The sequence below is a fragment of the Bos indicus genome, chromosome 28 (genome assembly GCF_029378745.1).
Source record: "Bos indicus isolate NIAB-ARS_2022 breed Sahiwal x Tharparkar chromosome 28, NIAB-ARS_B.indTharparkar_mat_pri_1.0, whole genome shotgun sequence".
NCBI lineage: Eukaryota > Metazoa > Chordata > Mammalia > Artiodactyla > Bovidae > Bos > Bos indicus.
The window spans coordinates 29,526,809-29,550,584 of NC_091787.1; the positions used below are offsets into that span (position 1 = coordinate 29,526,809).

The 23,776-nt window shown below is 38.5% G+C and overlaps 1 protein-coding gene across 7 annotated transcripts in view; it reads right to left on the reverse strand.

Moving 5' to 3' along the window:
* PPP3CB (protein phosphatase 3 catalytic subunit beta) overlaps positions 1–22,033 on the reverse strand; it is a 47,919-nt gene extending 25,886 nt beyond the window's left edge. For 2 of the 7 annotated variants that reach the window (XM_070781935.1, XM_070781934.1), the window contains exons 1-8: positions 21,858–22,033; positions 6,910–7,110; positions 6,086–6,210; positions 3,146–3,257; positions 1,212–1,357; positions 807–946; positions 622–699; positions 422–516 (exon numbers count right to left, since the gene is read on the reverse strand). In XM_070781935.1, coding sequence (XP_070638036.1) covers positions 422–516; positions 622–699; positions 807–946; positions 1,212–1,357; positions 3,146–3,257; positions 6,086–6,210; positions 6,910–7,110; positions 21,858–21,942 — 982 coding nt within the window. In that variant the 5' untranslated portion in view covers positions 21,943–22,033. The remainder of the gene's footprint in view (positions 1–421; positions 517–621; positions 700–806; positions 947–1,211; positions 1,358–3,145; positions 3,258–6,085; positions 6,211–6,909; positions 7,111–21,857) is intronic. The other 5 variants (XM_070781936.1, XM_070781931.1, XM_070781930.1 and 2 more) reach the window with 5 other exon arrangements.
* Positions 22,034–23,776: the final 1,743 nt, after the last annotated feature.

Consider the following 23,776-nt stretch of genomic DNA (forward strand, 5'->3'; position numbering starts at 1 on the left):
GAACATAAAACAAGAAACAGGGCAAACAACCATATAGTCCAAATACATGAAATGGTCAAAGGAGCAGCAGCAGCTTTATGCAAACAAGAAAACATTCTCTTGATTATAAGAGAAAAGATTTAAGAAAGGGGAGTTTGAGAAAATCATGTGCATTTTTACTTGACAGTTACCTCAGAACATTCTTTCACAGGCAGTTTTTGTAAATGACAAAGCTGTGAAATGGTTAATGTTATGACTTAAGTTTCACATTTTGGATTTTCATTTCTTGTCCTCTCCCCTCCCTTATATCTTATATTTTTTCATAAAGAGATTTGGATAGTTACAGTTTCAAACAATGCCCCTTTTCTACTATATTTTCAAAAAATAAGTCAATTAAAATACTAAGTTGTTTAACAATATTTTTTTATCAACAACATCTTACCTTTATTATTGTAGACATCTAAGTAATTAGGTGCCGAAAAAATTGTTATTAATGAAGGGAACCCTGTAGTTTGACTTTTTCTGTACATTCTATAGCTGCAAAACAAATAACTTAATATGCATCGTAAAGCATCAATTATGGTTACTAAGTTTGATTTGTATATAAGGTGTTAATTTGGGTCAGGGAAACAGAGTTCTTACCCTGCATCTTGAGCTTCATGAGCTCTAATAATCGATAACAAATTATTGTTTTGCAAAAATTCACACACTGCTGGATAGCTGTGGGGAAAAAGAGAAAATTAAGTAAAATAATGACTTTCTATATAATGAAAGCATATGCTATTTTTACAACTAAAATGTGATTAAGCTTGAATATTTTTCCTTACTTATAAAAATAAGAACATCCTCGAACTGTATTGTGACTAAAATGTTCCTGTGATTTTTCATTTCCAAAATCTTCAGAAGGATCGGACCATAGCAAGTCACACATTGGTCCAAATGCAGGTGGCTCTTTGAATCTATCTAACTGTGAAAGAAAAAAAAAGAAACAAAGAGCAGAAATAACTTGTCAAAAGTGAGAATGGAATGGACAAAGGAAAATGGTACCAACTCTGAATACTGTGCATACTACATTGTTCTGAATGGTTAAAAGATATTTTCTTAAAATACCAGTATATTAATTTTTACCATTACCTAATCTTGGCAGTGAAGAGACGTTTGAAGTTTCTAGTCTCTACTCAACAAAATGCTATAAATAGGAATCAACTCTTGTTACTAAAATATATACTCACTCTCCTAATATCATCCAGTGTGTGTATTTCTGGTGAAAGTCCACCATGAACACAAAGAAATTGTTGGTTTAAAAGTGCAGCAAGAGGCAAGCTATCAAAAGCTTCCATACAAGCTTCATAGACTCTTTCTGAATATTTAATTTTACCTAGAGAAAAGAAAAAATTCAGTAATTGAAAACTGCATAATTTGTTAATCATTTAAAACATATACATGCACATACATAAATGACTATTAAAACCAAGGCAAAAAAATTAAAGATATGGATAACAGCCAAGTTTTAGCTAGGGGTTCAGAGTTGGTAAAGGGGTGAGTATCAAAGGCAGCAAGGAGGAATTTATGGGATGATACTTTTCTGTATTGTGACTGTGATGGTAGACAGCTTTAATCATTTGCTAAAGTTGAGAACTAAATACTTCAAAGAGTAAATTTTACTGCATAAAAAAAATTTTTTTTTTTAAAAAAGGCCAGCATCTTACCCATAAGAATCAATAAAGATAAGCAATGTTACTGTACTTACAAAGACAAAATATTTGCTCTCCTTAGATTTATTTTGTGTATGCAGCAGATAGTCATAAAATATTACTAAAAGTAAATAAGTCAAATCTCTAAAAATAGCTCAACTCTTTACCTTTATAGGCCAAGTAAGGCAAAATTAGTACTATACTTAAAGGCAGTGTTAATTATTTTATTCTACGAGTCAGTGACTACTTTTTTGTTACAGGGAAGACTACTGTAACATCACAACAAAATTCAAAGTCCATCCAATTTAAAAAAAAAGAAAAGATCTTATTCTTATTTTGGAGGACCAGAGGGTTTCCTTTAGCCTACAATGAGCAGCGAAGCAAGAAGTCAACGTAACACAAGAAAGAATTAAAGAATTAAACGGTCATCTACTTTTAAAAGTCTGTCATACGTATTCCTTTGCACCTTTATATTTTTAAAGTCCTGGATATTTTGGGATTTTGCTGGACGGCTTGTTACTTATATAAGAAAAAAAGAATTCAGTTCCTATTTCACTGCTTAACACTCTAACATTCAAATACGAGAAGATCTATATCTAGCAATCAGAGGTTATAAACTGGTAGTCTGATGACAGACCTGTTTTCCAACACTGCAGTTTAATAAAAACTTTAATTTGATTGCTTTGAGGTCAAGCATGAACTTTCCAGGCCTCATCTTATATTCATTTAAGTTACCCACCTGGTCTTTGAAGTTATATCAGAGTTTGCCACTTCTGCCACTACCTGTCACTATACTGATCTTTATTGCATCATGTTTTGCATCTCAGTAATCTGAAGTTATTTTCTAATTTTAAATCTTAATTCTAAGACTTAATACAGCCATGAGTACTAACAAGTACATAGCTACGAGATGTGAGAAAAGGTCAAACTCTATACTATATGATTGCTTACAGCTATTAGATTACCACAGCCATAAAAATTTGAGAGAAATGGGATAAATATTGTAGACTAAGACCTTCAATTAATCAACTGTGTGTGTATAACACAATCTGCATAATTAAAAAATAAATAAAACAATCTGCAGTGATGACAGGATGATTAATTTGCTAAGAATGTTCATGGGAATGTCTCAATATTGGTGGAGAGAAATCTCCAATGCAACATTTCTTTTCACTTGGTTCATATTCTTCCTGTTAGAAAAAAAATAATTCTAAAATTAAAACTATACACAGAGCTCAAAACTGTTCCTAAGTACATATGTAAAAATCAAATTTAATAGGAAATATTGAAATGAAAACATCTGAATAATATTAAACACTAGAGAACTGTAGACAATCTTCCTGAAAGTTTTACATGTTTGGACACAAAATCTGTTCTTACATCTTACACTGTAAAATCTTCAAACTCTTACTACCCACATCACTCTAAAAGAACCCTGAGGAAGTGAAAATAGTTCTCATGGCAGTACTCACATTCCTGCTTAAAGGTAAAATATTCAGTAAGGTGTCTGCATTCATGGTTGCCTCTCAGAAGAAATAATGTACTTGGATACAGAATCTTCAGGACCCATAAATATAAGACACACTACAAAAGAAAATGTTTCCAGTGAATTAATCTTATGTTTTTGTTAATCTTTGTTTCATTTCCTCTAACCCTATTACCCTTATAATTTCTATTACTCTTCATTATCTTTTTATTATCTTTTTCTCTTTGTCCCTTACTAAAACATAAGCTCCATGAAATTAGGGACTTTGTTGTCTTATTCACACCTGATCAGAAAAGTACCTAGCAAGTAGAAGAAGAGCAGTAAACATTTGTTGAATAAATGAGTCAAATAATTTACTTTTGACTTACAAATTGTTTGCTGTAAAAACAATTAGCAGATTGGTCTCCTCCTTAGGTATACCAATAAATAAAACAGTAACAATGTCAAAAATAATAGCAGCTAATATTTACTGAGTATTCATAATATGCCAAGCACTAATTATTCCTCAAACAACTCTATGAAGTATGTAATATTATCTCTGTTTTACAAATGAGGAAACAGAAGCAAAGAGCTTAGGTAACTTGTCCAAAATCACAAAACCTCTAAGTAATGGAGATAGGATTCTAATCCTCTGATTTTAAGCATTATGCCATGCTGCCTAATGAAGAGATAAGTCATGTTTTATGTTTACTTTGTTCGTTATGAATGTTGCCTTATATAATTAAGTGCTTATTATCTGAAATGATTCAAAGACAATGCAATTTTAAATAAAAAGAATATTAGAACAGCAGCTATTTTTCTCTAAATACACCTAAGAAACAGACTCACATATTACTTATTTGGTTTAAAAAAAGGAAAGACTATTTCATATGTAAATAAGTTTGGTTTACATGATCACATACAAAAAGAAAATACAAACTCTTTATTTTTTTGGCTGCACTGCATAGCTTGCAGGTCTTGGTTCCCTGACCAGGGATCAAACCTGGGTCCTTGGCAATGAAAGTGTGGAGTCCTAACCACTGGACTGCCAGGGAATCCCACAAACTTTGTTTGAAACAAGTTAAGGTTAACTGAAATGTGTAACACATTTCATTTTATTCACAAGAAAAAAAATAATTAAGCCTGGTAAGTACTTAATAAATACCTGCCCTTTTCACTTATTCTGATTCTTTATTACTTTCCAACAATAAAATGAATTAAAAGAGTCAGCTACAGGGACTTCCCTGGTGGTCCAGTGGTTAAGACTTACAGTGCAGGGGATGGGGGTTCAGTCCCTGATGGGGGAACTAAGATCACACGTGTCAAAAAAACCAAACAGAAAACAAAAACAAAAGTATAACAAATTCAATAAAGACTTTAAAATTGGTCCACATTGAAAATAAAAAAACAAACTTAAAAGAAAAAGTCTTGTTTAAAAAAAAAAAGTCTGCTACAAAACCCTCTAATACCAAACGCTCAGTTACCAACTAAGCTTCCTAAAATTGTTCTATTGTTTCTGTCAAAGGCCCCAGTCTTTCTATCAAGAAGGGCCAATTTCTAGCTTTCTGAAGGCTCCAAGGGAAGACTGAGAGGGGCTGATGATGACACTATGGACAGAAAGAACAACTCAGGATGATAAAATTCCCAAGGGAATTTGGATGGACAGAGCCTGGAGCTCCCTTTCCCACCAGGGATCCCAGTATACCTCAGAACAGAGGCTGAAAACACTACAGGAGACGTAAACAGCAGTAACTGGCATAGAAATTCATCAGGTAAGGTTTCAATATCTAGTGGAGGACATGGTTAAAAGCACAGGCTCAAACTGCCTAGCTCCACCACTTACTAACAATATGACCTTGGGCAAGTTATTTAACCTTTCCAAGCCTCAGGCTCCTCTATAAAATGGATAAAATAATAGTACTTACCTCATAACTTTGTTGTAAAAATTAATCAAGCATGTTAACTGCTTACAATATGCTTGAAACACATTAATGATAACACACCTATCTATTTGCGGAGCTTCTACTCAACAATTTAACCTCTAAGAATTTGTCCTATAGAAATAACTGGGCAAATATATAAAGACGTATAAATAATATGGTCCACTGAAGCATCAACTGCCATGGCAAAAAACTGGGAATACCTTAAATGCCTAACAATAAGAATTGATTGACTGTGACTAGTTTAGTCAACAGAATACAATGCAGCTATTAAAAATGATGCTGTAAATTTATAGTTGAACTGGCATGACATCAGAGCATAGGAATTAATAAAAAAAAAGAAGTTACAGAACATTATAATAGGAGTTCATTTTCATTCCAAAAAAGGGGAGAAATGCATATATTAGAAAACACAAATTGTTCTATGTCTTAATTTTTATAATTAGAAAAATAAAAGGAGCAAAAAGAACAATCTACTATTAAGTGATAATAAACAGGTCATTTTAATGCCTCTCAAGTTTTTAAAAGCTGATTAATACTTTTAGAATACATAAAGATTCCATATGATATACTTGGGTCTTAATGGCTACAGGAGGAAAAACAGAAGCAGTAGAGTTTAAGTGATAAAAGCATTCTATTTTATTTAATTAGAAAAATACAATTAATCTTTTTTTTTTTTTTGCATGGCTAAATGCCTTTAAGGGCAAGAGAGATAAACAGCATTAGCTCCTCAGGGCCACTAGATAACAGGGCAATAAAGGCCCCTCATTTTGCTTATAATTTCCACTGGGAAATGGTAATTACAGTAACACAAAAAAAAATTAAGAGAATAGTTTGCAAGACAAAAGAGGAATAAATAATAGCTTTACCTAAAAACTTCAGAATATGCAGAAGTATTAAAAAGAACCCAACACAGGTAATTTAAAGAACTTATTTTATGAGGAAGTAATAGAAATCATCTATGATAACACTTAAAAGCAAATCAAATGATAGTATATGATTATTACCTCTATACTAAAATAACCTCTGTCCACATAATCACCAAGAAAAAGGTATCGTGTATTAGCAGGTGATCCTCCTACTTCAAAAAGTTTCATCAGATCAAAAAATTGGCCATGGATGTCACCACACACTGAAACAAGAAGATTATTAGATATGAAAAAAAAACTCTAAAATAACAAATTTTACTTAAATTCTAATTTCGTCTACATAAGAGAGAGCATAAAATTCTATCAAGAAAGATCTAAGACGGAAGCAATCTATGAAGAGTCATGACAGGGATAATGTGTACCCAACTGTTCATGTGCTCAAGATCTAGAACAAGATATAACAAGAGTATTAAAATTTGTAGTAAGTGACAAAATTTTCATCTAAATTTATAAAACTCTTCTTTAGGAAGTCAAGCATGCACATCTTAGGATGATAAAATTATATTGGCAGTAAAATATCCATTCTAACTCCTTATTTTCTGATGACTTCTGAATGATCATTTTTGGTATCTGATATGGCACTGAGGTATTTGCCCCTGATGACTGAAAGCATAGTAAATAAGTATTTGTTGAATCAAATTCAATGATGGCCAACTCAACTGATGAAACCTTCATAAAAGCATATTAGACTAACTTCTGCACTCAGATTATTTAGGATCATGTTTCTTCATTGAAAACAGGCAAAAACTTTCAAAAGTTATAGGAAATAATCTGGAAATTCAAGATAATGTCCATGTAATACTAATTTAGTATATAATATGCATGAAGAAGAAACAGTTTTATAATTAGGTAAATAATGGTACAGTAAAAAAAAATAATATCCAAAACATAAATAAGTGTACCTGTAATTGGAGCCTCTACTTCTATCATAGTTTTCTCTCTCCGAAGAATGGCAGCACCCTCATTGATAATTCTAAGTGCAATTTCTTCATCTACCCGACCTTCTTTTACTAAGTGGTTCTTCAGAACATCAACCCTGGGTATCCCATCCATATCAAATACTTCTTCAGATGTCAAGCGATGTGTTGGGGGGAAAGGAACAGCTGCAATTTTTTTAATTAATAAAAAAAATCACTATTAATATATTAACATAAAAACTAATCAATGGATCTAGGTAAGTAAGAGTCAAAACTGAAAAGCTTAAGTTTTTGTTTTGTTTCTTCATTTACTAGATAGAGGTATTAACATTTAAAAGCTTTCTTAAAAAGAGAAATCAAATTATACTTCTTTTTAAAATTATATATAACATGAGAATTATTAGAAAAATGAATTGTCTCACAAAATTAAGTTTTTTCAGGATAACTAGAGCTTTCTTTAACTAAAAGAAATGTTTTAGCTTTAACCGCTGCTGCTGCTAAGTCACTTCAGTCGTGTCTGACTCTGTGTGACCCCGATAGACATCAGCCCACCAGGCCTCCTGCCCCTGGGATTCTCCAGGCAAGAACACTGGAGTGGGTTGCCATTTCCTTCTCCAATGCATGAAAGTGAAAAACTGAAAGTGAAGTCACTCAGTCGTGTCCAACTCTTAGCGACCCCATGGACTGCAGCCCACCAGGCTCCTCCATCCATGGGGTTTTCCATGCAAGAGTACTGGAGTGGGGTGCCACTGCCTTCTCCCTAGCTTTAACTAAAGCTAACTAAAACATTTTTTGATAAAACTCTCAAAACATATTACACACTCTTCATCTTAAATGAAGTATAATAAATATAATATCATACAAGCATAAATAGAAATCCCAAATATAAGGTGACTGACCAACTTCCCAATAAAAATATATAAAACAATGCCTGCTGGCCAACTTGAGCAGAAATTTCTGTGCTGTGTTTAGTTGCTCAGCTGTGTCCGACTCTGCGACCCCATGCACCACAGCCTGCCAGGTTCCTCTGTCCATGGGGTTTCTCCAGGCAAGCATTCTGGAGTGGGCTGGCATGCCTCCTCCAGCGGATCTTCTCAGCCCAGGTATTGAATCCAGATCTTCTGCACTGCAGGCGGATTCTTTATGGTCTGAGCCACCAGGGAAGCCCATGAATATGGGAGAGAGTAGCCTATCCCTTCTCCAGGGGAACTTTCTGACCCAGGAAATCAAATCAGGGTCTCCTGCATTGCAGGAGGATTCTTTATCAGCTGAGCTACCAGGGAAGCCCAGAAATTTCTAGAAATATAGATTAAAACAGCCAAACGTTTACTTACAGATTTAAATTAATCTAGATGCATATATATACTTAAAATAATATTAATAAAATACTGCTTTTTCTCTCACCTTCATTTTTCACATAACAGTTTCATTCAAAATCTTTACACACATTTTTGACAGCAGTGCATTCCTTGCCACTGGATTCATTTTTCGTCATCTAAAACACTTTTATAAGCAAATCATCCTCCCTTCCATTTAAGTTGCTTAAGATACAGCACTTTTTAAATACATGTTCAATGCTATTGCTGCAAATTTATCCTAAAACACAATTTCCACTTGTCTAACTACTGAAATAGTTGGCCTTTTTACTCCTGTAGCATATATTTATGATTTCCGCAAGTATTTACCAACTGTATTGTTTTAAATTGAAATCTGTTAAGTAGAATAGAGAACATGAAAGTCCATTTTCAATGGCATCTACCTTAAGGTCATGTGCCTAGGAAAAGTTATTATATATCTGTTAAAATTTTTTATTCCTTTTTAACTGAATCCAACAAATGACCTCTTTATGCATTCAAAATCAGCTTGGGTTGAAGCAGTTTTAGGCTTTTTACCAAACAGTACTTTGTTTTTCAAAAAAAAAAAGAAAGAAATTTATAGTAAGAATGTAGTCTACATATAGACCCAAATGTATTTCTCTCTTTTCTGAAATAAATTTTTAAAGAAAAAACTCACTTTGTGTATGGGCATAGACTACACAGTATCTTCCTGACCATCACTGTGATTATCAATTATTATACAGAAGACTGGCAAAGTATAGGATGGACTGCTTCTTCACAGTTCAACTTAAAGTAACTAAAACAGGGGACTGGGTTAGAATTTTATCAATTACCTAAGAAAGAATAATAAATAACCATATTCTCATAGCAGAAAAATGATTTAGGAAGAGCTCAGTTCTTAGAAGTGAAATAAAAACTAAAGCAGAGGAATATAAACCATTTCTAAAGACTTTGAAATCATCAATCTCTCTAGCTTTTACGTTTTTTTGATAGTAAAACAAAACTTGCTTTTCCCGCCCCCTTCTTGAGAACACATTTATTCCCATTATTTTACTGCATCTAGAACAAGGCATTAAAGTACCCCAAATAGGACTTCCCTGGTGGCTCAGATGGTAAAGAATCCACCTGCAATTCGGGAGACCCGGGTTCGATCCCTGGGTTGCAAAGATCCCCTGGAGGAGTGCATGACAACCCACTCCAGTTATGTCTTGCCTGGAGAATCCCCATGGATAGAGGAGCCTGGTGGGCTACAGTCCATGGGGCCGCTCAAATATAGCTATGTCAGATTCTAAAAAAATAAAAACCTTTATTAATGTATGTTTTTCTTCAACCAAAGATTAAACAGACTATTATACTATATGCTATCGGAGAAGGCAAGGGCAACCTACTCCAGTACTCTTGCCTGGAAAATCCCATGGACACAGGAGCCTGGTGGGCTGCGGTCCATGGGGTCGCTAGGAGTCGGACACGACTGAGGGACTTCACTTTCACTTTTCACTTTCATGCATTGGAGAAGGAAATGGCAACCCACTCCAGTGTTCTTGCCTGGAGAATCCCAGGGACGGCAGAGCCTGGTGGGCTGCTGTCCATAGGGTCGCACAGAGTCGGACACGACTGAAGTGACTTAGCAGCAGCAGCAGCATACTGTATGCTATAACCAAATTTGCCACTATCAGTAAATCAACTGTTTAAAAACTACAGAAATTAACAATTGCTAAATAAATCAAAAGTTACTTTTGGGACATTATGAAAATATAAAGTTTAAATATCTCTTAAATAAAAATTTCTGAGATCAAACTGGGATATTTTTCTCATCAGGCCAAGAGAATTTTTCCTCTACTCAGGAAAAGAGATACTGTTTAAGATGCTGCATTCCAGATTATGCAGAACATAATTCCTAATAATCAACAACATAATTCCACTAATAGCTGAACTTTGTTCAAAATACAGAACTTCCTAAAAACCTAAGTGGGAGGCCCTCCCCTGCATCAGCCAGCCACCTGTGGCACTGCATGTTCTCACGCACACTGTGATGCCCCACTGCAAGTCACACCGAGCTACTGCTCCTCCTGAACCAAGAGTCAGAATGTCTTACTCATTTGGGGGAAACAAGTATACACTGCCCCCAGACCTGTGTTTTCCATTTCTTTTTCAATTCAAGGCATACTTTTAAATCTCAACAACAGCTGCAATACCTTTTAAGGAATGGGCAGGTAGAGGGGTGAAGAAATGTCACCATAGGTAAAAGCAGATGAAAACTAAACACAACACTGAAACGGGAGAGTAGATCGTTTTGGAAAAATGTTTTAATGTATCAGTAAATAAGAAAATAAGAGGCAAAAAGGCACTGTGCTCTTTGGCAGGTGGAAAAAGGAGCCATAGCAGGTGATATAACTAAGCAAAAGAAAACTGACCAAATAGAATCTGGCCTGATAGGAAATTAATTACTGACACTGGTGGTCAATAGAGGGTTGAATTTGCTATTAATTGAGAAATTAATATTCTCTACTACCATTTTGCAACTCCTAAGGTACTTTTAAAGCATTTCCATCTAATTTTAGGTTTTTAATTGTTTTTTTACATTTCTAATTTGTCTTTAGCCAACTATTCCTGTGTTCCAACTCTTCTAAGTTTTAGATAGGGAAAAACCAGCACATAAATGTATGTACATACAATGTGAATGGCCAATAAACAGAGGAGCTTTCCCCTGTTGCCCAACCCTAAGCAAAGACTCCAAACTATCAGCCCAGTGAGGCCTCCAAAAAAATGTGGGGCACAGCCTGTGCCACCTGAAAACTCTACTCCAAAGTAGCATTCAGATGTCTGTGCTTTTCATCACTGCCATTACTCGCAACTGTCCAAAATAAGTTCTTCTTGAATTTTTTCTCTGTATTTCTTTTATTCACATCATGAGTAAGAGCAAACTCCGGGAGACAGTGAAGGACAGGGAAGCCTGGCATGTGGCTGTTCATGGGGTCGCAGAGTCAGACAGGACTCAGCGACTGAACAAGAACATGCTCAGGCTGTTCCCCTCCCTCCCAATCCTCTTAATTCAGCCTCCAGAATTCCCACCACTCTGAGCAGAAAAGGCTACAGTCTTTTAGCTCTCCATTTCCACATCTAACATCATCACTCCTGTGAAGAAGAAAATGCTGCCTCCTTTGAGGTTCATGTCTTCTGGCTAGTTTATTCTTGTCCTAGCCATCTACGGAGAAGGCAATGGCACCCCACTCCAGTATTCTTGCCTGGAAAATCCCATGGACGGAGGAGCCTGGTAGGCTGCAGTCCATGGGGTCGCTAAGAGTCACACACGACTGAGCCACTTCCCTTTCACTTTTCACTTTCATGCACTGGAGAAGGAAATGGCAACCCACTCCAGTGTTCTTGCCTGGAGAATCCCAGGGACGGGGGAGCCTACTGGGCTGCCGTTTATGGGATCGCACAGAGTCGGTCACGACTGAAGTGACTTAGCAGCCATCTACTATACTTCTGGTCAACTCTCACATGAAACTCGGGTTCCTAGTTCAAAAGCTTTCTCCTCTCTAAGCACCACCATCATCAATGTCCCTGAAGATGACCTATGTAAACCCAAGAAATGAGAGGTTCTGAGCTCCACTCCACTTAAACTTTCTCAGCCTTGCCCATAATTTTTGCTCCACCTCTGAAATCCTGAACTCCAATCTCTTACTCCATGACCAAAATTTCTAATGCTTTCAGACTCACTCCCTTTTCTCTATTTGTTCTCCAATTATATGAAGAACCTGGACATGTCCCCTAATCAACTACTTCTGGAAACCTTTGCTTCCTGTAATTTTGAAGCTATCCCATCAACCACCCACTTTTTAAACAACATCCTGAATTGTTTTGTTCTTTTCTACTTCTACTTATAAAACTCCAATTCTTGAATGAGCTAGTTTCTAAAGTTGGACATTAAGTAAAAAATCATCAAAATAGTTCAGTGCTTATACAAATTAATGGTCTCCAACTTTGTTGGTCATTGGCACTTGCCAGCAATCCAATTAAACATCCTTGTCTGTGCTCTCTCCCATTCTCCTCAGTGGAGATTTCAAATGGTCACCTCTTCCTTGAATCCTAAACTTAATTTCTCTCTTACTCAGTAATCAACTTTGCATCTTTTTTGGAGAAAATTGAGACCTTCAGACCAAATGTCATCTTTCTGCTCCTCTCCATCTACATTTATACCAGTATCCATCTTTACATTTCTTCCTATCTCAAGAAAGAGGATTCCTCCCACCCAATACTAAACATTCTACTGTGCTTTGAATCCCACCCCACCCCCAACATCTTCACTTCAGTCACCCTTCCCACCCACCCATGCCCTTATTCTGTGTTTCCTGCCTCCAACTCTCCATGGGGTCTTCCCTTTGAGGAGATAAACATACAGTCAGCCCTCCAAAATGACAGGTTGGCATGTGAGGATTCAACCAACCACAGATAGAAAATATTTTAAAAATAAAATTTCAAAAAGAGAATATTGAATTTGCCTCTCTAGCACTACTTCGGAGAAGGCAATGGCACCCCACTCCAGTACTCTTTCCTGGAAAATCCCATAGACGGAGGAGCCTGGTGGGCTGCAGTCCATGGGGTCGCTAAGAGTCGGACTCGACTGAGCAACTTCACTTTCACTTTTCACTTTCACGCATCGGAGAAGGAAATGGCAACCCACTCCAGTGTTCTTGCCTGGAGAATCCCAGGGACGGGGGAGCCTGGTGGGCTGCCGTCTATGGGGTCACACAGAGTCGGACACGACTGAAGCGACTTAGCAGCAGCAGCAGCAGCAGCAACTATTTACATATTATTTACATTGTACTAGGTATTATAAGTAATTTAGAAATGATTTAAAGTAAATGAGAGGATACAGATAGGCTATATCCAAATATTACACCATTTTATAGAAGGGATTTGAGCATCCACTGATTTTGGAAGAGGGATGGGTATCCTGGAATCAAATCCCCACAGATACTAAGGGAAGACTGTACGCAATTCTCTATGATCTTAAAAACAACCCCAAAAGTAATTTTCCCTTACTCCTCATCCCTGTTTCTGCCATATATATCGTATATTTTACAACTAAGCTTCTTGAAAGAGTAATCTACAGTGGATACCGTCATTTTTTCACTTTTTGTCTTCTTTCCTCAACCCACATTTATCTGGCTTCTGCTCTATTCCTTCACCTTATAACTCTCTCTCTCTCGGGTTCTTGAAATCACTCACCTGGTTTTTCCCATAATTCTCTGGTCATACCTGATTAGCCTATCTCATGAACTTCTAGTCCTTTTCCTAATCCTATGACAGTGTGGCTGAGGATTCTGTCCTTGGTCCTCATATTATACTCCTCTCATTCATAACTATGGCTTCAACCAAAATCTATATTTTGTGGACTCCCAAATAGATTACTCAGTCCAGACTGTGCCACTAAACTCGAAATCCCTATTTAACTATTAAATATCTCCACTTGGATGTTCCATAAGTATATTAAACTTAACACAGCCAAAACTTAATGCATGAACTTTCCCTCTGAACCAATATAGTTATTTATCTGGAAATTATCCTAAAAGTCTTTTTCTTCCTCACCCTAACACAGCCAATAAACAGGTCCTAGATAATTCTCTTACCTGGTTTCATCCCTTTGGTTCCAAGACACTGAATAAGTACTTTTTTCCCCAAAAATTACAAAAATCTTTTCAATTTTGCCCAGGTTTCACAGTAACTCAGAATACTCTTTTTAAAATTCAGAACTCAACATCCACCTGTTGCAAAACTGGATGCATCACGTAAAATCCAAATTCTGTACTTTAACATGTCATACAAAATCCCTTCTAATCTGACCCTTGCCTATATTTCCAACCCTCATCTTTTGCCACTACTCATATTCCAGTCACATACTATACTCCAGATGTTATTTTCATTTTTAAAATAACATCACTCAAAAAAACCTCTGTACACTGCATTCCCTATTATTTATGGGTACACTATTTCCACATTTTGTCTAATTTTTCTTTGTCCTTAAACTTCATATCAGTGTTCCAATTCTTGAAAAATGTTCCTGTAGATGGCTAGGTTAATGGTGCCCCCTCCTTTGTGGTTTCATAGCAAAGCATATGATGCCGCCTACAGCGTGGTGCCTATCAGCTACACTGTAACTACCTTGCCTCCCCCTCAAGCTTATGAGCTCCTTGAAAGGGAGCAAGCTGTCTTTCATCGCCATATACCTAGTGATTAGAACATAGGTACTAATGAACATTTACTGAATTAATGAAACATGAGTTACAGTTTCTAAATTACTTATCTTTACACTAAGTTTGGAGAAGGCAATGGCACCCCACTCCAGTACTCTTGCCTGGAAAATCCCATGGATGGAGGAGCCTGGTAGGCTGCAGTCCATGAGGTTGCTAAGAGCTGGACATGACTGAGCAACTCCACTTTCACTTTTCACTTTCCTGCATCGGAAAAGGAAATGGCAACCCACTCCAGTGTTCTTGCCTGGAGAATCCCAGGGACGGGGGAGCCTGGTGGGCTGCCGTCTATGGGGGTCGTACAGAGTCGGACATGACTGAGGCGACTTAGCAGCAGTAGCAGTACACTAATTTATATAGCAATGACAATATATTTCTAGTGCTTTGTTTACAGTTTACAAAATGCTTTCATATACACAATCCTATGATTCTCAGAGACATCCTATGAGTTTGGTAGGACAATTTTATCTCAATTTCACAGAGAGGATAACAGGTTCACACAAGTTAATGGCTCTCTCCAGGTGTTTCAACTAGTAAGGGATAGAGTCATGATTGAAACTGAGGTCTTCAGAATGCTACTCCAGTACCACTTGTCTTATATCAACACAGCGACAATGCTCTTCTGACTGAGAGTCATCAAAATCTCCTGATGAGGAAAAATGGTATAACCCACCCAGCTGCCAGGGGTAGAAGCATGCATTAGCCACATGCTTTAAGGAAAGGTTCAATAAATACTACTAAGTCGTTTCAGTCGTGTCTGACTCTGTGTGACTCCACAGACGGCAGCCCACTAGGCTCCTCTGTCCCTGGGATTCTCTAGGCAAGAACACTGGAGTGGGTTGCCATTGCCTTCTCCAATGCATGAAAGTGAAAAGGGAAAGTGAAGTCGCTCAGTCGTGCCTGACTCTTAGCGACCAGATGGACTGCAGCCTACCAGGCTCCTCCATCCATGGGATTTTCCAGGCAACAGTATTGGAGTGGGGTGCCATTGCCGTCTCCAATAAATACTACAGAACTGTCTTCAAAATTTCTAGGTATCCCCTGAATTCCTTTTAATTTGTGGTGGTTCTCTGAACACGATCCCCTTCCCTCAAAAATTAGTTTCTCCTTCCTGGCTTATTTTTGTTATGATATCATCATTCTTTGTCACTCAGATTTAAAATTTCGATGTCACTGTTCTCTTTCTGGACTCTAGTTCTATTTAAAATTTTCTCTCTCTCTTTTTTTTAATATCTCCATTGCTGCAATGCTAGTTCAAGTTCTTATCACTTTGTGTACTAGAAAAATCTAAGTTCTACTTTTCCTCCCCCTTTATTGTACAAAGCACAGCTAAATAAATCTACTCAAAATACTGGGGTGGTTTCCACCCTAATTTCTTTTCTACCCTTTCCTGTTTAGTCCAAAAAGGACTAATGAATAAAGGAGACAAAAGTCTGAAACTTATTTTTCAAAGTCCTTCTTAACCATCCCCTGTCTCTTACCTATCACTCCAATCTCTGCCTCTAACTACAACTGCTCAATTTAAACAATCACTAAAGCAAAATTAGTCTCATTACTGTTTTCTTAAAAAAGTTTGCTCTTCTACCTGTTTCATTCCCACATCCAGTCATTGCTCCTGTATATCTACTTTCTAATTATTACTCAGGATTTGTGTCATATTTGGTTTTTCTCTTTCTCATAATTCATCCATGCCATGGTCATTCTACACTTGGACTACTCCATTAACCTTCTGACACCCTGATTTTAGTCTCTTCCATTTTAATCAGTAATCACTTATCAACAATATCATGTTACCTTTCAAAAACCAAAACATTTGGGTCATCCCTCTACTTTAAAACTTTCAATAATGTGTCAGGCCAGGCACTATGGTACAAATTTTCATGAATTGTCTCTGTTAATCCTTCAAAAATCCCGTAACTTTATTAACTGTATTTTGCAGATGAGAAAATTGAGGGCTGGGGATACTCAGTATCTTGTCCTCAGTGAAATGACTGAGGCAGAACTGCTGCTGCTGCTCCTAAGTCGTTTCAGTCATGTCCGACTCTGTGTGACCCCAAAGACGGCAGCCCACCAGGCTCCCCCGTCCCTGGGATTCTCCAGGCAAGAACACTGGAGTGGGTTGCCATTTCCTTCTCCAATGCATGAAAGTGAAAAGTGAAAGGGAAGTCGCTCAGTCGTGTCCGACTCTTAGCGACCCCATGGACTGCAGCCCACCAGGCTCCTCCGTCCATGGGATTTTCCAGGAAAGAGTACTGGAGTGGGGTGCCACTGCCTTCTCCGGAGGCAGAACTAGGCAGTCTTAATTCAAACCCAGGCAGTCTTAATCATCCAGTGTTCTTAATCATCCAGAGGCTATACTCCCTAAGTTTCAGGTCCTCAACTTGGTGTGCAAAAAAAAAACCTTTTCATCTGCTATTTCTTGCAAAGAACTTTACACAATACTGTCACACACTCCATGCTTTTTTCAAACTCCATGCCTTTCTACTGCTGTTTTCTCTATTAGAAAATATTTTCTCCTTCTCAGCCCCACCTTAATATCTGGAGAAATTCTACTCATCCTGTAAGGCTCCCCTCAAAATATAATCCTTTCAGTGAAGCTTTCTCTCCAAGTAAGAGTCAATTCCCTCTATACAGCTCCAACAGCACTTCGTACCTAATTCATTATATTATTTATTTGCAATAGCGTCTCCTCCACTAGACTGCCTCCAAGAAAAATCTATCTTACTTAATATATCTAATTCAATTCCGTATCCCTAATGCCTAGTATAATGTCTGGTACAAAGAGGTATTCAATAAATGATGCACAAATAAATGGTCCCAATCTTCTGCTTATTTGAATCCTACCCATCCTCAAAGCTCTTTCTTCCTATACAAACCCTTGCTAGACCAATCAAATCTAGATTCATTCCTATCTCCTTTGAACTCAACTTGCTGGGTCTGCCACTTAACTGGCAATTATTAATCACACAGCCTTATGACATAAATTATTAACTTTTCATGAGAACCTATTTCCCCAAGGACCAAGATTGTATTTTACCTTTTACACTGTTTCTGAACAATTTTTAGGTATATGGCAGGCATTAAATAAGTAGTTGCTATTTGGTTACTTTGAATTTCAAAAATAAATTTTACATACCATATAAAAATGTCAATTAGTGTTAGCTTATTTCATCTCTATGTAAAAATAAACATTTTTATACTGAAATGAAATCACAGGATTGGCACTAAAACACATCTCATCTAATAAATCAAAATTCTTTCACCCAACTTCTCCTTATAACTCTTGCCAATTCATTCAATAGCACCGGAACCTGAAGCTTTTGCCTCACTACTGAGCACCTGTATTTCTTCCTTGGCATTTTCCTTCTAAGATGACTTGTTGCCAGAGTGTTCTCTTTCCTTCTCACTGCTCTCTCTGTCTCATACACACACACACACGCATGCACACATACACACACACTATTCTCTGTTCCCCTGCTTTCTCTGGGACACATGGTACTGAAGATTTATTTTAGTATGCTTAACAGTTTGACTAGGGTAAAAAAGAAAAGGAAAATCATTTTCAAGAATTATCTTTTTTAGATAGGTTAAGTCCATAAAACAGATTTTGTTTAAAAAAAAATTAAAAATCAAGTTGCTTTAAAATAGAATGAACTAGGGCTTCCCTATGACTCAGTGGTAAAGAATCTGTCTTTCATTGCAGGATACACTTGTTCGAGCCCTGTTCTGAGAAGATCCCACCCACATGCCACGGAGTAACTAAGCCCATGCACCACAACTATTGAGCCTGTGCTCTAGAACCTGGGAGCCGCAACTATTGAGCCCACGTACCACAATTACGGAAGCCCACACGCCCTACAGTCCATGCTCTGCAACAAGAGAAGCCACTACAAGGAGAAGCTCTCGTACTACAACTAAACGGTAGCCCCTGCTCTCTGCAACTAGAAAAAAGAAAACACAGCAACAAAGACCCAGCACAGCCATAAATAAATAAAATCATTCAAAAAAACAAGCAAACATAATGAACTAGAATTAGCGCACGCACGCGCTCGCGCGCGCACACACACACACACACACACACTCACACATTTGAAGAAGCTATGTGACTCCAAGACCTATGTGGGTCATCTAAAAATCTGTAATGAAAATAAGCAATCCTATTAAAGCTAAGGTACTGGAAAACACATTAGCCAAACAACCTCTGATTTTTAAGCAGGGCGGCAGGCAACAGAACCTAAATGAATCATAAGGCTGCCCATTAGATACGTAACAGGTAAAAAACTTACAACACACACATTTTGGTTCAATCTCAAAGTCTGATAATTTAAGAGATAAGGATAATAAAACCTAGGGAGTAAAACATGCTGAATAAAAAAGAAAGTGAGTAGCACTGTGGGTGCTAAAATGAACACATACACAAAACAGACAATGCAATGTAAGCAATAAAGGTGAATTTTTGCATTAAGTGTAATAGATTTATTAATTTCAAGGGAAAATCTAGTTTTACAAATCTGGGACCTCTTCTATACAGCAAAAAGTACATTTTAAAAGTATCTGAGGGAAAAAAGTAAGTACCTGGACATTTCAGGTCAAGTAAATTTCAGGGGGAGGAGGAAGAACAATATAAATAAATTCAGGGTTTTATGCTTTAATTTTACACACACCAATTTTGCTGATGTGGCAAAAAGGCACTAGGAAAAATTAACTGTTCTTCCTAGTTTGTTTCTATTTTCTTATTGCCAACTTACTATGTTAGCTAAAGACAGAAAAATGCTTAACAGAAAATAGTTAAGAGGGCATACTCTCTCACCTAAACCACTTGGGCTCCACCAACTTTCAAACAGATGAATTTACCAGAGCCAGAAGCTGGAGCAGGCCCAGAACTGAACTGTCTTAATGAACCAGGAAACCTAATCACCCATCATCAGGGATATGGAATTACCACTAATAATTTCAGTGAATAGATAATTTATACATGAATCACCTACCATATTCCAAGACCTCAAACTTCACATGATGTGAAATTCAGGCATTTGATACTAAACACAGAAGACCTATTCCCCTTTAAAACCTATGTGACCATAAAACACAGGCCTCTTGGCTAGAAGTGTAAGAGTATAAAATCTGAAACAACAGGGGAAAGTTTCAGGGAGTAAAATACTATTTATATTCAATGCCAATAATGGTCTCTATAACCTTACCACTATGAAATGGTGCAAAACTAGCACATACTAGACTTAAATCTAGATTTGTAACAAGTTAAACTTAAGTTGAATTAGCACCGTGGTTATATAGCTTCAGCAAACTGGTGTTATCATCAAATGCAACATTATATTACAATTACTTACTGAGGAAGGCAAGAAAGAAGCTTGAAAATGAAATATAAAAGATTTCTATAATGAAAGGTAAGTTTCCCAGTAACTTCCAAGGAAGCCAAAAACTCCTGGAGCATCACTAACCAGTCTATTGCACACTGTCTCTAAAGCATGTGATCCGTATCTGCCATTCCAACTGGCTAACGAATTCCATAAAGAAATGAAAGTTGTCTTGAAGAGCATACTACTAAGTACATGGGACCTTATATCCAAGAGTTCGACTATGATTTTCTATATCAACAAACTCCCATTTACCTAAATCAAATGACTTTTATTTCATACCAATAAACTGCAAATATGACTATGTCTTATATTCACAACCCACTCCTAAGGAATATGCCCTATGTCTGGAATCTTATTTTTACTGTATTAAAGCAGTAAAAGGGAAACATTACCATATAAATGACAAAAAAAACAAGAAGATTCACAAGCTAAGTACAGCATAAACTTACTGTTCAGAAATGTGACTGGTTGTCCCATCTAATAGTAGGGTGAAAAGTGCCAGGGGAAATTAACACAGCACAGGCATACTGTCAGAAGATTAACAGGCAGCTCATGTCTCCTATTCCCAACCCAACAAAACTTCAAGATAGCATGAATGTCTGAACTGCCAATCTTTTTTCTTTCTCTTTTTCAAAAGACTTCTTGGGACAAGGATTCCATAAAAGCTTTTTTCAGCTGATGCCTGGCCCGAATATATACACGATTAAGCTTTTAAAATTGTCTACATAAATCTAGATACAAATTAGTATTATCATTAAAGGAGGCTAGAATTGATAAAAACCACAGAACAAAAAGTTTTTCTTGTTTTTAAATATTTTAATGGAAACATGTCTAGTCAGATTTCCAAAACTGGGCTAACAGTGTTTAAACATTATGCCAGTATGTTTGAGAAGTTGAATGAAATAAATAAAACAAATAAAAGAAGTATCTATCTTTCAAAAATAAATGTGATACAATAAAGAAAACTTTATTCTAAAATGACTTCAATTTATTGACCAAGCTACATGATAAAGAAAAATCATTTCAAATTATGTTCTTCACCTCCACAGCAGGGTTTGAAGCTGATGGGCTCTCCCAGAAAGCATGGAAATTTTAAGCAATTCTAAATTAGCCTTCAATTTCTCTATTTCAAATTAATGTGATGACCTGTTGTAGTTAAACAATCATAAATTCTGCACCAGCTGAGAAATATTTAATTTTTTCTTCTAGGGGGAGTCTGTAGGCGTTTGCATGCACGGGAGGGCTAACCCCTCTTGCCCTCTGACCAGTGTTGCGGGTTCTAAGTAAATGCTTCTTCCTATCCCCGAAGCTCTTTTTTTTTTTTTTTAAACTGTCTTTTTTTCATCTGGTATGCACTTAAACCCGGGGCCCTCAAATTCTGGTTTGTCCCTTCACCCTTGTCCAATCCCATACAGTTCCCCCAATTTCCGCGCGGGGTGACACCTGAGGGCCGAGTGCGAACCCCTGCGGCTGGCATTAACTAGGCGCGAATAGGGCGGATGGCTGTCACAGGGGAGCAGGCGTGGGCCAAAGGCGAGGTGATTTCTGACTGCTCATCGCCCAGCCCCGCGTGGCTGAAGGTCTCAGAGCCCCTCCGTTCGCCCCGGCAAGCCAGGCGTGCAGCTGTCGCGGTGCAGGAAGCTAATCGCGGCCTCTGGGCCGCTTTGACACGGCGGGCAGGAAAAGAAAGAGGCTCACTGCGACTAGTAGCCTCACCCCTCCAGCTAGGAGACCTACAGAACGAAACCTCTGCCACGGCCCGAAGGCAAGCGAGAGACCTCGGAGCCGCCGCCACCGACTCAGCCCAGCCCAGCAGGGGCCCGCCCAGGGGCCACTCCCCAAGTGAGGCAGCCAGTCACTCGCCCGCCCTTCCGGGCCCGCTCCGGAGGGGACGGTCTCCCGCCCGCCCTCACACAGCTATCTCATCAGGCCAGGCCCCCAGGGCTTCGTCCACCTCTCACCTTTGACGACGCGGTCAGCCCCGGGAGGGGGCGGCGGGGGCGGGGGTGGGGGCGGTGCAGCCCGGGCCGGCTCCGGGGCGGCCATGCTGGGCCCGGGGCTCGGCTACGCGCTGGGCCGGGCGGGGCTGGGGGCGGGGGCGGCGGCTACCAGAGCCAAGCGGCGGCGCCGCCGGGGAACATGGCGGACCCTCTTTCCCTACAGAGGGGCTAAGACCGGCATGCACCGCGCTTGCGGGGGCGGGGGCGGAGCAGGCTCTAGGGACTTGAGCAAAATTACTGAAGCTAGGAGAGAAACAAGACCATGCCAAGGGATCAGCTTAAAATTCTGGGCAAGCAGAAATAAAAGAGTGAGGAGAGATGATTTGTCTGTAGCTAGTTCCTGCGGTGAATGAGTGCTGGGGAGCACGACACCGGCTTTCATGGAGCTCCTAGAAAGATGGGGAGACCTGACCAAACCTAAGAATCTCCCGCAAATAGAGAGAAAAAAAAAAAAGTATAACAATTTGACTATCAGATCCGGGTACTTCGGTTGATAACTGACAGAAGAACTAGAGGAAGCGTTGTAGGTTCTAGAGCGAAGCAACGGTTCAGAATGGAGTTTGAGAGAGAATCTGGCCCTTGTGTTTAGAGCCTGGAATTGTCAAGAGTCTGAAAGCAAAGAATGCAGGTAGAGCAGACTAGTCTCCAAGGGTTCAGAATCAAAACAGGTAAGAGGAAAGGAAGGGTTTTGTCACAGATGTTCAAAGAGTCTACGAAATTCACCTGAAAAGGACACAGCCTCCCTCTTAATTCACTGAGAAAAGAGATTTCGAAGGCAATAGGGAATTGGAAATTAGTTCCTCATAAGAAATACCTCTACGATAGAATGTGGGCCCAGGTTTTCTACGGAAACTTTAAAGAGATGTACACTCTTGGGGAAGGGAGTATTGGGACAAGAAATGATTGTTCAATGGATAATTATTAGAAGAAGAGTATGACAGAAGATGAGATTGCTGGGTGGCATCACCGACTCGATGGACATGAGTTTGAGTGAACTCCGGGAGTTGGTGATGGACAGGGAGGCCTGGCATGCTGTGATTCATGGGGTCGCAAAGAGTCGGACACGACTGAGCGACTGAACTGAACCCCAGGAGAGGTACTGGATCAGTAGCAGGGATCAGAATATCCTAAGATCTATATATCTTTTTTTTTTTTTTTGCTGCACTGAGAGGTATGTCAGATCTCAGTTCCCCAACCAGAGATCAAACCTGTGCCCTATGCAGTGGAAGCGCGGAGTCTTAACCACGGGACTGCCAGGGAAGTCCCAGATCTATATATCTTGACGGCATAGGACTCAAGTAGGATAGAGTGAGAAATGCCTGCCCATCCTCCTGCTCAATTCTACATGTGCTCAGGCAAGCAACAGTCCAAACGACTTAAAGACCATCTCTCTACCTCTTGACTTGTCAATCTTAATGATCCCGAGAGCTGGAATAATCTAAGAAAAAGAGAAATGCCCAGTGGGTAATGTTTGCTAAGGGAGCTCACATATTATTTTTTAGAGGGAGATGAATTTTCGAGTGAGGAAGGGGTGAAACTGGATCTTTCTTACATGGAAGTGCCATATAATTCTGGAGGGAAGGGAAGGGGCAGCCATATGAAGTGAGCAAGGAAGGGATAAGAGGCACATGATAAACTTGTAGAGGGAGGGCACAATGGGTACCTAGATCAGGAGTGAGTTTGTAAGAGGAGTCTGAATCCCAGAAAATCTCCCTGAGGAGTGAAGGAGAAAGTATGTAATGTGTTGAGTGCCTCTTGGCAGGAAAGGGATAGAAAATATACTAGCAGCAATAACAACAAGGAAAGTCACTCCATATTAGGACTCATTGACTCCTACCTTGAATACATACCCTTCAACCAGTCTTCAACTCCTCTTTGGC